The sequence below is a fragment of the Neofelis nebulosa genome, chromosome 2 (assembly GCF_028018385.1).
Source record: "Neofelis nebulosa isolate mNeoNeb1 chromosome 2, mNeoNeb1.pri, whole genome shotgun sequence".
NCBI classification, from domain to species: Eukaryota; Metazoa; Chordata; class Mammalia; order Carnivora; family Felidae; genus Neofelis; species Neofelis nebulosa.
In genome coordinates, this window is record NC_080783.1 from 164,515,925 (window position 1) to 164,531,545 (window position 15,621).

A 15,621-nucleotide genomic window follows, 5' to 3' on the forward strand; every position below is an offset into this window, starting at 1 on the left:
AAATGATTTTATTTACAAAAATTCAGTAACATTATTGTATAATTTTTGTAAGTCTCTCTGCCATTTATAAGTATAGATCTCTGACTTCTCACCTCAAAAGAGACATGGCCTCTTGAGTGATTCCTACATCTCCTGTTTCTCCCTATTCCAATCCATATGTCGCACAATTCTCAGGATTTGTCTTCCAAATTCATAGGCCTAAACGATCACTCCTTTGTGCAAGACGCACACACTCAAGAGAATGTGGATTTCATATTTTATTTATTGCTGTAACCCCAGCACTTAGAATAGGGTTAAGCTTGTAGTATATGCTCAATAAATATTGGTTGAATAAATCAATCCTATTTAAAAATAACATAAATTTGTCCTTTTTGGGGTATAATTTTCTAACGTTATATTTTCCTTTACAAACTATAAATGAAAACTTTTTTCAAAATAGTTTAGAATAGGTTAAGTTTTGAATACAAATTCTGCTTTAAATATGCTCTCCTTTGAAATAAATTTAATTTGGTTTATATTTATTGACTCAAACACTTATTTTATTTTTGTTTTATTTTTATTTTGTTATTTATTGATTTTGGGGGGTTTTTAATTCAAGTATAATTAATATACAATGTTATACTAGTTTCATTCAATATAATGACTCAACAATTCTACTCGTTACTCAGTGCTCATCACAATAAGTGTACTCAATCTCCTTCACCAATTTTACCCATCCTCTTACCCACCTTCCCTCTGGCAACCACCAGGTTGTTCTCCATATTTAAGTCTGTTTCTTCTGTTTGTTTCTTTTTTTCTTTATTTGCAAATTATGTGCTTACTATGCGTCATGTATTCTGTTGCTTCTTATGCCAATCTATTTCTTATACTGTTCTCAAATTTAAATTTTACATGAATAGCTCAAAATTCCTCATTTATAAGGAATGGGTTCTGTCATTTTCATTTGCTGCTTCATTCCCAACACCTAGACAATCTTATGAGGCAAATGCAGTTATTATGTCTTTTTTTTCAAATGAGGAAACAGAAACAATGGAAAATTAAAGAATGTGCTCTATTTTATACAGCTTTAAGTGGAAGTGCTGGATTTTAAAGTAGATAATTCAACTCCAGGACATGGACTTCAGCCACTAGACCCTGCAGCCTTCATGGCGTAGACATCTTTGTTACCCCTTGGTGCATATCTAACACCATAACTTGAAAAGAATAGGGGACTCTAAATATCACATAAGATGAATAATGATAAGAAGAAAGCTTTAATTCCCAGTGATCTTCCTAAAACTTTGTGGCAACTAGCCAATAAAACATGGAGATAAGTAAGAGAGAACCCAAGGACTTTTGGCAACTTATTTAGTGTCAGAAAAACTGAAACAAAAAACATCAATACTCTTCTCCCCATCTTGGCATTTTGTGGTACTTTTTTTCTGTTAACCCAGTAAGTCTCAGATGAGGTTTACTATCTCTCATTTATTTGACATCTCTTATCTATAAAATAACATTTTCAGGATAGCTGCTATAAAAGTATGAAATCATCTTTACGGGTGTTTGGGTGGCTTAGTCTGTTGTGTGTCCAACTCTTGATTTCGGCTCAGGTCATGATCCCAGGTCATGGGATTGAGCCATGCACTGAGCTCTGCACTGAATGTAGAGCCTGCTTAAGATTCTCTCTGTCTCTCTGTCTCTCTCTCTCTCTCTCTTTCTGTCTCTCTCTCTCCCTCTGCCCCTCCCTCCAGCTTGCACTTGCTCTCTGCATATAAAATAAAAACAAATTTTTAAGTCTGAAATCATCTTTGTATTCCACATTAAATATAAAATGTTCCATAATTGTAAAAACTCTTTCATTATCACAAGTGAATTAAGATTAAAATAATAAAATAATTCAAGAAGACAGACTTCCTGTCATAATCTATAAGAAATTCCCAAGTGCTTCTAAAGAAATAAATACCAACATAAATTATCTATAGAAGTATTATAGCAAAAAAGAATTAATTCTACCAGCAAAGAAAAAATGTATTTTCCCCATACACTAAAATCACACCTCAGGTGATGAAAATATTTGCAATATATATGAAAGAAAAAAAGGCTCATATATATAATATAAAAAGATCAGTTACAAAGTGATAAGAAAAAGCCAACACAATACAAAGGTAGGCAAAAATCTCAATATACAAATTGCAGAGGAGCATGTGACTAATATACATATGAAACAATGGTTCATCTCTCTAGTAGTCAGGAAAGTATAACCTGAGGTAATTCAGATATTACTTTATATACAGTAGAATGATAAAAATAAGGAAACAGTGATTATGACTTATTTCTGAGTAGCAATGTGGGGAAAGGATGTTAACATATCTGTGACACTATAAATCACTGTAGCTTTGAGTACAATATTCACCTATTAAATATAGAAAGTCATGTGCACCACATTATGGATAATGGTAAAAACTGGAATAAGCCCTATGCAGGTCAATTTTACAAATTCTACCAAAATTACAAAAAGGCATGACATTGTATATAGCAATTCCACTCTTCTTATGATAAGCTTGCATACATGCAAAATAAGCTATGCATATGATCATTTAGAGTAGCTTTTTGTGATAGCAAAAGACTGGGAGTTCTATAAATCCACACAATGTGCTATTTAGGAGTTTGTAAAAAAATGAAAATAAAATAAGCAAGTTCTCTAAAAACAGATATGAAATTATGTCTGATATTTTCTCCTTACTGGGGAAAAAATGCCATAATCTAAGGAAAAGAAAGAAAAAATATGTATGTGTGTATACATAGGCTTATTATATATTGGAGAGATATCTCTGGAAGTCTATATAAGAAACTGACAATACCAGTTACATTGATGCACAACAATGCTAATGTACTTAGTGCCAAGTGAACTGTATACTTAAACATGGAAAATTTTATGTTATGTGTATGTTATGTGTATTTTATCACAATGAAATGATTTAAAATCTATGTCCTATATAAAAGTAAAATAACATAATTTAAAAATTATATATGTACAAATTTACAAATGTAAAGTGTATTTATGTCCTACCAAGCTTATATCTGGGTATGTTCCCCCTTGGAAACACAAGTAAATAAATGGGGATATATTCAAGTTAGCTCATATACCATTATACTAAGAGGGAAAAACTGGAAATAGAGTAAATCATCCCCGAGTAGGGGATTGTTTAATAAAACGTACCCAGATATTATAGAATCTAATACAACTGTTAAAAAGAATACATTATGAATGGATAAATAAACTACAGTACATCTGTACAATGAAATATTATTCAGTGCTAGAAAAAATAATCTATCAAGCCACAAAAAGATATTGAGGAAATATAAATGCATATTATTAAGTGAAAGAAGCCAATCTGAAAAGGCTACATACTGTTTGATTTCAACTATATGACTTTCTAAAAAAGGCAAAACTGTAGTTATGTAAAAAGGTCAGCAGTTGTCAGGGATTAGGAGGGATGCAGGACAGAGGATTTTTAGGGGAGTGAAACTATTCTGTGTAATACTATAATGATGAATGTCATCATACATTTGTCCAAATCCACAGAATGTACAGCAGGAGTGAAGCCTAATGTAAACTATGGACTTTGGATGATAATAATATGTCAACATTGATTGTAACAAATGTACAACTCTGGTGAGGCGTGTTGATGGTATGGGGGGCTATGCATGTGCAGGGTCAGGTGATATATGGGAATTCTCTGTAGTTTCCACTTAATTTTGCTGTAAACCTAAAACTGCTCTAAAAAAATAAAAAGTCTACTTTAGAAAGAATTCTAACAGAAAAAGAGGAAGAAATGAAAAAAGACATTAATCTATGCTAGTTGACATGTACAAGTTTCCATGATACACAAAAACAAGGCACACAAAGTGTTTTTTGGCAGCATCAATGCTTCTAGAGAGAGAAACTGGAAAAGCCATGTAAATGTAAACATCTGCTTTAATGATTCAAAGAGCTGAGGAAGCAACAAAACTAGTTAGTTGGGTAAGTTTTCAAAGTGGGGAGAACCAAAAAGAAAGGAGCTTTTGATGCCCAGCTCATCTCCTTTCTCTGGAAGCATTTGTCAATTCTATGATAGAATTTAGAGTCTGATAATCTGGGTTTAGTTTGATCAGAGGGCCACAACTGGGGAAAGACAGATAACTGCTTTGGGTGGTCTGGAAAGCCTAATGTAAACATTGGAGAATTGAGGAACCTTAAATGTATACTCCCCTTTGAGAGAGAGTCATTGGTATATTTTGATGCTTCGTGACACAGAACACTAGAGTTTTAGATAAAAATGTCTAAAACACAGAGAAAAATGTCCTGCCTTATCAACAAATTCATGAGAGGCAAGAATCATAGTAAACACTCCAAGATTTCAGTTGAAAATCCTAGAGGGCTATGCTTCAGAAAAGGAAGCAACCAGAGACAGACTGAAGCATTCAGCCTCTACTCATTTTAACCCTGAAAAAAATTAGGTGGAATATTTTTTTCTGCTTTACTTGCCAGGATATTATCACCTGGTGACTCTAAAAGTTTTCATACTCCATGTCTGACGTTTAATAAAAAATTACTTAAAAAGGTAGGTTCATAATGGCCAAAGTATAAGGGAATAAACAGACACTAAAAATAGATGTGCAGGTGATCATGGTATTATGGACAAGAACTTCAGAATAACTACAATTGATATGTTCATGAACACAGTGGAAAAGATTGACATGATAGATCAGATGAATAGAAATAGAATTTCTCCAGATAATTAGAATTTATAAAAACGGATCCAATAGATGTTCTGTAATTGAAAAACATAGTCTCTGAAATTCAGAATTTAACAAATATTTTAAAAATCATATTAGAGGGCGCCTGGGTGGCTCAGTCAGTTGAGCATCCAACTTCGGCTCAGGTCATGATCTCACAGTTAGTGAGTTCGAGCCCTGTGACAGGCTGTGTGCTGATAGCTTGGAGCCTGAACCTGCTTCCGATTCTGTGTCTCCCTCTCTTGCTGTCCCTCTCCCCCTCACACTCTGTCTCTTTCTCTCAAAAATAAATAAACATTAAAAAATTTTAAAAAATCATATTAGAAATTGGATAATGAGCTGGAAAACAGATCAATAGACAGTACCCAATTAGAGAGAAAAAGAATATAAAATAAAGGATAGAGTACAAGAGAAATGTGGGCACAGTGGAGAGACCTATGTAACTAAAGTCCCATAAAGAAGAGAGAAAGAATGAGATTGGAACAGTACTTACAAAGATGATGGCTAAGTATATTCCAAATTTGATGAAAAGCTCTAGCCCAGGAAAATCTGTAAACTATGGGAAAATGACTGAAAAGAAAACCACCCCTGGGTGTATCATAATCAAATTGCTGAAAATAAAAAAAAAAAAATGAAGAGAAAATCTTAAAAGGCTATAACAACAACCAAAACCAGCTCAATTAAAAATTAGGCAAAGGATTTGAACTGACATTTATCCAAAGATGTACAAAAGGCAATAATCACATGAAAAGATGCTCATTAAAGCATTCATTAAAGGATAAATGGAAATTGAAACTACAATAAGATATCATTTCATATCCATTAAGATGGCTACCATCACACGCACACACAGGCACACTCACACACACTCACACACAAACAGGTGTTAGCTCAGATGTGGAAAAACTGGCTTGATTTTTGCATCATTGGTGGGAATGTAAAATGGTGCAGCCACTATGGAAAACAATATGGCAATTCCTCAGAAAACTAAAAACAGAATTATCATATAATCCAGCAATTCCACTTCTGGATATATACCCAAAAGTATTGAAGGCTTGGGTTTAAAGAGATATTTGCACACCTATGTTCATAGCAGCAATAATCACAATAGTCAAAAAGTGGAAGCAACCCAAGTATTCATCAATAGATGAATGGGTAAACAATATGTGGTATATACATGAAATGGAATATTATTCCATCTTAAAAGGAAGAGGATTCTGACATATGCTACAACATGTGCAAAACTGAAGGACATTAATGTTGAATGAAATAAGCCAATCACAAAAGTACAAATACCATAGGATCCCACTTATATGAAGTTTCTAGAGTAGTCAAATTCAGATAAAGTAGAATGGTGGCTTCCAGGGGCTACAAGACATGTAGGAAGAAATGAAAGACAGACATGTTAGAATTGTTGTGAGAACGGCAGTCATGTGAGAGCAAAGAAGGAACACAGGAGAAGGACTGGGCTTTTCCCAACAGTGGCAAATGGAGTATTTGTCAGCCTACTATGGGAAATCATTTATGAGATTACTACATGAAATAATAATAGGCCATATATAATTGATAGGATTACCCTGTAAGAAAGAGTTCTTCAACCAAAATACATTAAGTTGAATTAGCTATTCAAATCAAGTTTCAGGGAGTTATGATGATATTCTGAGAATAAGCAAATCTGAGTTAAAAATATGAAACTCTGCAAGACAAATCTGGAAAACATAATTCTATTATTGGGATTGATATATGAAGAAGATAAGGTAAAGAATAAAGGTGCTATATTGGAAAGGATTCACAAATTCATCTGGCCTCCAAAGATGGATTGTCTCCATGGGGTTCCCAAGCACTGACAGATATCTAAAAGTTTTTTCTCATTCAGTCATCCTCCTCCAAGGCGTCTCAGCAGTGTTTGACATGGCTAACCTCTATGAATATTTCTGCTTTTGTTTCTTTAAAAAACAGAACAAAATACTGGAAGCCCGTTTTCCTCTTACTGCTGACCACTGCTCAGTTTTTGTGGCTGATTCCTCTTTCTCTAAGCAGAATTTTGATGACTGAATATTGATCCTAGGAACTATACCTATGGTAATATTACCCTTCCACTGTGTACATGTTTTCTGCCTGGTGAAATCCTGGTGGCTTCAACCACTGAGTCTATTCAGAGAAATCTTCTAGTCCTACCTCCAGTTCTGCATTTCCACCAACCCTGAGATGTCCCCATTTTGCTATATGCTCCAGGCACCTGAACTTCACATTCTGAACTAAAGTTACCATTTTAACATCCTCTACTGAAGGTAAACTCCTCTTCTCTTAATGCTCCAGATTTCAAATAATGGGGTCACTATGCATCCAAATGAAGTTCCTATAGAATGCAGTGAAGAAGCTATTGTTTCAAATCAAAGTCCTCCTCTCTCTCTCTAATGCCATCACTTTAGTTTGAGTCCTAAGTTCCCCAGCAAGTGTCAGTTTCCTGGGCTCCCACCACCAGACTCTCTCATCTTCCAGATGTTTTTCTTTTAAAAAATAATTCTTCTTTTAAGTTCTTTAATTCCTTTTAAATTATAGTCTTCTTCATTTCCTTCTGAGCTGAAATTGATGCTATTACCAAGGCATTTCTAAACACATTTCCAGAATTTTCTCTCCTTTAATACAAAGACAGCCCAACTGAACTATTTAAAAGTCTGAATTTTGAATTTCAAAATACTTACACCTTATAGTATAAGCTTGTATCACTGTATGACATCCTAAGATAAAAAGTCTAAGTTTATAAACCAGATTCATTAGGCTTTCATTCATGCTTTTTTATCTCTGAAGTGTTTTTTGAGTTATTGTTTAGCATTCTTCTTATCAAAATATGTGGTTTCAATTGTATAAACATTTGATATAATTTGTATGTGAGGTGTTTATCAACCATGATTTACCATTTATAAAGCCTTAACAAAAAGACTGAAAGGGAAGAAACTTTTTTTGGCTTATATAATTCTTTAGGAATCTGTACTGTTAAGCAATTGAAATATAATTTTAAATGATGCCTGTAATTATAGAAATTTCTACTACTATAGGATTTTAAATTAAAACACATATATAATTTCTAAAAGTTTTGATTGTGGATACTGCCATAATTTCTTATAGATTTTTCTTTGCAGACATATCTTAATCACCATCAATTGAAAAATATCTGTTAAATTAAGAACTAATTATATTATTATCCTAAAGAATACATGTATATTATGTATATATGTGCATATAAATATGTTTATGTGTGTGTATATGTGTAATTTTAACATGTAAAATCAGTTTCTAAGTGCAGACTTAGTTCCTTAATCCATACCAATGAAAGACTTGATGCAAATACTTTCTAAAATAAGTTTAGTTTTAACATTTTCTGATTCTATTACAATCTCCAAGATGCATTTCAGGAGAAAGAATCAGCTTCAAACACTTTAATATGGAACAATGAGATTTTCAAAGATTCTTGTTGCCATTCAAATAATCTTATTTACCCTTTCCACATTCTTAAGTCTTTTTTAAAATCCATTCATCCAAACATTACATGCTTTTATCATTGAACCTCCTATTTCATTTCTTGAAAATGTCAGTGAGTACTGATGAAGGGAAAGTTCCTGCTTTATGTCTGGATTTCATTTGATATCACCTTGAAATTTTAAAATGTAACCTTCAAAAGTGAATGTACCTTCATTCTCTTTCTTAAAAGCATGATTGTATTATAATTCCTATTAATGGTTTAGGAGAGGAATTAATACATTTATACAGTGGTTGAATGTGTTGCAAGATACAGGGAGATTATCACTCTTTTCAGAAAGGAATATATTGTTGAATTAGGTCTCTAAAAATAAGACCTAGGAAAAGATACAATATTTAAACTCATCTTTTTGACCAAAATCACTTCATTATTATTGACCAAAATTCTGTTTCCTGAAATCCATAGTTACCAATTTTCTTCCTAACTATTTTTGTGATGTAATATAGTTAACACAAATACTACTAAATATGAATTTAAAATTACAAGGCTATTTGTAATTATAGAGTAAAATTCCCAGAACACTACTGAATTCTATATACTTAAGCATAGTAAAATAACATAGTATCTACTTGCTAGTTATTCCTGTCTCTGCAGACTTCTAGGTTGTGACCACTTTGACTTGCATTTTTTTCATGTAGCGGGCTCCTTTAAAAAAAAAAAAGAAAATTTAAAAAGTTTTAATTACTGTACTTATAAATTGACAAATGCATCTAAATGAACATAATAAGCAAGAATGGAATGTGAAGAGCTTAATCAGATGTTTTTCTAATTGTCAGATTACACATCTTAATCAGAATAATTCCACAAACACTACCATTTTAAATATTTGAGCTTTGAATATATAAATTCAGTGTGGAATAAAGAATGATAATATTGTCCAATATTCCTTCTAAAAACAATTCTGTTTCTGCGAGGAAAATTCTTTGTATAGTGATTTTCTTCCTTGTGTGTTTGATTCCTAATAACTACATAATAAATGTGAAATGTTATTTTTACCTTGTTTTTAAAAATTACAGAAACAGAATTTCTTTTAAAATATTTCATAATTTAGATTCTTACAGGTAAGAGTTGCCTTTCCTCTAATTATTTTGAATGAATAAAGTTTTATGTTCTCACTATTACACCTTCAACCCTGATTTGCTAATTCCCAGTGATCATTAAAACAAAGTGCTTTGACACTGGCACTTATTACGTGTGTGGATACTCATAGCTTAATGTGTTTGATATAGTACAATGAAAATAACCCAGCCTAGAATACCCATATGCATTTGTAATAATCAAATTTATTTTTTTAAAGTGACTTTAATGAGATTAATGCACATACGCACATTTATTTAGTATTGTAGTTTGCACTCGATATGTTACAACCTATGGTTGACAGGGGAAATAAAGAAGAAAATGACACCTTGAAATTATTTTTTTGAATACTTAATGTAAAGGCTTCATATTTATAAAACCCAAGAATTTCGATATAATTATTAAATGTATAAGTCAGGACTATAAGGTGATGAGGGAACCTAGGGCAAGCTGAAAGGCCTCAAAGGCTCTACTACCCCTTACCCCCAGGTGGGATATGTGTGATATTCCTGGCTGCCCAAGAACAAAGGAAAGGAGAAAAACAAATGGCTAAGTGGTAGAGATCATAGTCCTGCAGGACCTAAGTCTCCATCACCCCCCAATGGTGATGTGGGAAACCAAAGTAGAAGGAAATGGCAGACAAAACGAAATTTCCTTCTAACCTGCAGCCCATTGACAAACACTTGAGGCTGGCAGAATAAAACATTTCTCCTGGAACTCCCTACTGTCTTAATGCTAATACTTTGCTAGAGGGAAAAAATAACCCTAAGCTAGACAATAGCTAAGCCTCCACTATACAGGGAGTCTTGTTTAGCATATGAAAATCTCACTGAAAACTTCCCCTGGACTTTACCTCCCCCAACAACCAGTGTCTCCTCATGGTCCCAGGGCAGCTCTTCCAACTTACAGGTCCTATCCCCGTGCTTCAATAAAATCACGTTTTTGCACCAATGACATCTTCAAGAATTCTTTCTTGGCTGTCAGCTCCAGACCCCATGAACCCCACAAACCCCACTGTCACCCCAAAAACCTCATCATATGGAACCTCCATTTATCAGTGGAACAGAGAAGGATTTAGTTGACACAGAGTCAGGCAGAGCCTGGTGTGTTTTAGGAGTCATAAAAGAAAGCTTTATTGATATTATTTAATGCAATTATCTAATAAAAAATTTGAAAAGGGGCATTAAAGGACTAAGAAAATATTCAAGATCTGCTTAATAAAGCCTATTGTACATGGTGACATTCAGGTACCAAAAAAATCTCTTCTTGAAATTAAGACTCTAAAAGATATTTCGGAAGATAAAAACTGTAATGAAATATATAAATAGCAATTGAAATGCTGGAGATTATGTTTATTTAATTAATGCAATTATTTACTTGTATAAAATGCATGGTTTTAAAATAAGGCTTAGCAAACCATATGTTTAGGCTAAAGTAATTTTCTGATTATAAATGCAATATTAAAATGAAATAGAAATTAAAAATTTTTGTAGTTATTCTTAATACTTTTGTCTTTTCATTTATACTAAAATTGAAAATGATTTACCTATCACCATTACAGGTTACATAATGAAATGCTTACAGCCTGCAATATAGTATACTGAATTCTGTAGAATTTCACAGATGCAGTCTGATTCAATACCATTTAACATAGTCTAGAGTCTAGATTAGAAAACTAGAATCATCTATTGTAACTTCTTTATCTGTATAGCGGCGATAATAATTAACCTTAAGTGTCTCACAGATAGTTTTTTAAAAAATAATATAAAGTAAAGTAAGTTTTTAGTAGCTAAGCATACAACTTAGGAGATCTGTCTTTGCTATTATTTTGTTTTATTGTAACAAGCAAAATTATAAGCTTAAAATATACTATTCTAGTGCCTAAAAAAGTGATATATACTTTAAAATAAATTATTATATTATTGTTTTCTGTTTCCTTCTTGCTACTTTGTTGGAAATAAAAATTGTCCCTCTACTTCAGGCAGATTCCCATTCAATATAATGAAAAAAATGTCTGAATTATTAATACTATTATTACAGTTATATTATTACACTATATGATCCCATAGTATAGTATACTATACTATACTATTATAATAGTTATATCATTATATTATTATAGTATAATATATAGTTACGTTATTTTGAGAATGAGTAGATTTGCTTTTGTTATTTGCAAATCACTGGAATTGGGCCTTGCCATGGCTACCTGGGCATGCACACTCAGCAGGAAATGGAAACAATGTTAGGAGGACACACACTCTTTTAAACACAGTATTTTATTTTACTTCTCTAAATGACCTAATATACTTAGTTACAGATAAAACCACATTTTTAAAGCTGATGTTGAAGGGGAAAAAAGGAACTCTTTGGTTATAATAGAGACTAGCATACCAGCCTTGATGGCAACCTTTTACTAAATAACTTAAAATGCTTAAAAGAGAAAGAATTTTCCAGTGTGTGTGTGTGTGTGTGTGTGTGTGTGTTTTGTTTTTTGTTTTCTGTTTGTTTTTTTCCCAGCACTATCACTGTCCCAGTTGGTGCATTGTATGTTTGGCTAAGTGCCTGAGCCCCAGGTTAAAGTCCATTTTCAAAGACTTAGTGCAAGAGCTTACATATGGAAGCATTGTGTGCAAGTCTTTTGGAAGGTTTCTTGCTTCAGGGTACACTCATTTTGTGGTATTTCTGGTTTCCAGTTTTTCAGCCAACAGTCTTGCAATATAACCTACTCACTCAGGGCCTAAACTGTATGTAAATGATGACAAAAACAATCCGTGTTATGCATTAAATGGATGCTAATTATCACTAGCTAGTGCTCCTTATTACACCCCTTTTCTTCCCAAACTTTCCATATCTTTTGATAGTCTGAGCTGCACTAACCCCAATTTGACCTGCATCTTCAACTTGCTACTCAAAAGTGCAAAGTGCATATGAAAAGTCCTTAAAGTATGGGTTACTACTTAAAATACAGCCTGGGGAGGGGCAAGTCTATATTCAGTTATGCTATAGCCAGTGCCTCTCACTCTATAGAGGCTGTAATATTTAACAAGTACTGGTACAGCCTTTGAGCTATGACTATGCAGTAAACAGGCCAGATTTGGATGCTAAGCACTACAACTCCCAGCTTCACATTTCAATTATATTTAAATGATATTGCCTAATATAAGTGTTTAAATGTTCATTAAAATTAACCTTTCGTATCGAGAGGGCACGGTGGGTATTCTTGACGACACTAAAATTTTAGACATAGGTTTCCAACTACTACTGGATAAATGAAAATTCAGAGGGTTTGAAATGTCAAGAATGCTGTGAAATAGATACTGAATTGGCTAAGAAGTTTAACTCTGTCTCATGGTTAATGTTCTCTTAGTGTTTCTGTGATGCGATTACTAATAGTCATTAACTATTTAATGCCAGTAATGTTCTCAGAGCTAGAGGTACAGACTCTGCTTATCACAGAAACTTGATAATATCAACCCAGGAAAGACTTATGTGGTAGGGAACAAACTTAGGTTGAATTACAAGGTTAAAACAAATTTTAAATACCCACAGTCTGTTTTAGGAGGAATTTCATCACAGCCCTCCTTAGCAAGTGAAGGTATTTTGAAGGTCATCAGTATCTTTAGCAAACTCAGGATTTGTTGTCACATCTTGCAAGTATCAACCTATAAGAATTCTAGGGGGAAGGCTTTCCAGAAAGCATGAGACCATACGCTTAAAACTGGATTTGTGAGACCTGAGTGGAGCAAAGGATGTCTTAGTAGTGGCACTGTACGTCATTTGACTTTAAAGAAGAGCCTGCAAGTTCAGATATGAAGGCTTTTCAGAAACCGGAGGGCAAAACAGAATTTCCACTATGAGACTAAGGCCTTCTAGATATCCTGCCTGTGTAGGCTCTCAGATAAATTATGAATAAACCCTAGAAGAGCTGATCATCGAGGGGCAGTGATCCAAAGCAGATTTAAGTATAAACTGAGACAGGATATGTTAGAAGTGCACACATTTTGCTACGGGAGCTGGGGTGGCTGGGCACTCGGCACAATCTGGAAGTTTCTGGAAGGCTCTGACTCGGTGATCAGTCAGTGACTTAGATGCCCTGAGCATTTTATACATTTTATTAGATTTTAATTGAATTTCAATTTATAAAACCAAGAGTCTTTAAGTTTCTTCCCTGTATATGTATTACTTTGAAGTCCAATAAAAAGACCAAATATGACAGAGCCTTGTGAATCACTATAAGCCTTTGTGTTCCTTTTATATTTACTCCCCTCTTCAAATCCCTTAAACTCTTCAGGGAGGAGGAGGAATAGACAAGCATAGAACTGCTGATATTTGGGGTTTAATTTGTTACCATAGTATGGTCTGTTCTTCCTTTCTCATATAATATAAAATTTCACAGGTGAGACAGACAGTAGACAATTGAATACAAAAAGCCAAAATTGCTTGGAAGGCAATAAACTGAGCACTTTAAACTGGAATAAAAAGAGAAGACCTTTTGCAGTATATTGGGTCATAAGTATTTAGATGTGTTCCCTTCCCACCCCTCTTATTTCCATGGGAGGAATAAACCACCGATGCTGGGTTTGGCTCTGTGACTTGCTCTAGTCAATAGAACAGGTGCAAGGAATGGTGGACCAGTTCTGATTCCAGGCCTTAAAAAGCCTTATGTGCTTCTATTCATACTGTTACACCTCTGCCATGTATAAAAACTATAAAACGAACATGTTCAGATTAGCCCACTGGTCCCAGGAGGAAAATGAGAAATATATGGAGTACAGTTGTAGAGCAGAAGCATCATAGAGATCAGCTGACTTCCATCTGACCTCCAGGCATGAACAAATCAGCAGAGGCACTGAGTGAAGCCCAGGCTGCCTTGACAGATCCCCAACCAACCCCCAGACACTTGGGCTAAAAAAATGTTCATTATTGCATGCCACTGAGATTTTGTTTGTTATGCAGTATTACTGTAGTAATAGCTAACTGATACATCTCAGATAAGGTGGTCAAGGAAGGCCTCACTGAGAAGGTGACAATTAAGCAGACACCTAAGGAATGAGAGAGACCTATTTATGTAAACAGCTGATAATTAAATTCCAGGAAGAAAGATCAACATTAAAAAAGACACTAATGCATGTGGCATACTTTGAGGAACTAAATAATGGCCAGTATGCCTGAGCCTAATCAGCATGAAGGAGAGTAAACCAAGAATAGATTGAGACATAAAGAGGTGACAGGTCAGATGTTGTATGCCCTGGTAGGATATTAATTTTTAAAAATTTCAAGAGCCAATAAGATCTTTAGGTTATCTGTTTAAGGCTTGCTTAGAAGTGGAAAATGAGTTAGAAGAGAAGACAAGAAATACTTGAAAATGTACTTACAAAAAAAAAAGAAAGAAAATGTACTTACATAGCAAGCACATTGGTTTTACTTTAATTTTATGCATTATATGCACAGTTGATCCTAGAACAACATGCATTTGAACTGTGTGGGTCCACTTACATGAGGCTTTTTAACAGTACAGTACTGTAAATGTATTTTCTCTTCCTTATGATTTTCTAGTAATATTTTCTTTTCTCTAGCTTCCTTGTTGGGAGAATACAGTATATAACACATATAAAACACAAATAAGTGTTCATCAACTATTTATGTTATTTTTTTTAAAAAATTTAATGTTTATTTTTGAGAGAGAGAGAAAGAAAGAGAGAGTGTAGGGGAGGAGGGGCAGAGAGAGGGAGACACAGAATCCGAAGCAGTCTCCGGGCTTTGAGCTGTCTGCACAGAGCCCGACGTGGGGCCCAAACTCACAAGCCATGAGATCATGACCTGAGCCGAAGTTGGACGCTTAACTGAGCCACCCAGTCACCCCTATTTATGTTATTGATAAGGGTTCAATTCAACAGTAGGCTACAGTAGTTAGCTTTTGCAGAGTCAAAGTTATATGCAGATTTTTGACTGCATGGGAGTGGGGAGTTGGTGTCCCTAATCCCCACGCTGCTGAAGGGTCAACTGTATATATAGCAGCTTTGAGTGTTGATGGAGATCAGAGGTCCTTTCACATTTCCACTGCTACTGCTACCTGACAAGCCTAGTATGACAGATAATCTCGGACCAATCTTATAGAATGCTTTGCTGATCTCTCAGCCTACTTTTATTGGCCTACCCAGTAGTATCTTTATGGCACCACTACTGTCTTATAATATTCCATTGAACCACGTAGTCCATCAGAGTATATAATGTGCAGTAAA

The 15,621-nt window shown here is 34.1% G+C and overlaps 1 protein-coding gene across 11 annotated transcripts in view; it reads right to left on the reverse strand.

The window, feature by feature from the left end:
• LRRC7 (leucine rich repeat containing 7) overlaps positions 1–15,621 on the reverse strand; it is a 560,700-nt gene that overhangs the window by 407,414 nt on the left and 137,665 nt on the right. Inside the window, exon 3 of one of the 11 annotated variants that reach the window (XM_058716997.1) lies at positions 8,869–8,944. The exons of the other annotated variants lie outside the window; for them this stretch is intronic. Coding sequence (XP_058572980.1) covers position 8,869 — 1 coding nt within the window. The 5' untranslated portion in view covers positions 8,870–8,944. The remainder of the gene's footprint in view (positions 1–8,868; positions 8,945–15,621) is intronic. 11 annotated transcript variants of the gene reach the window in all.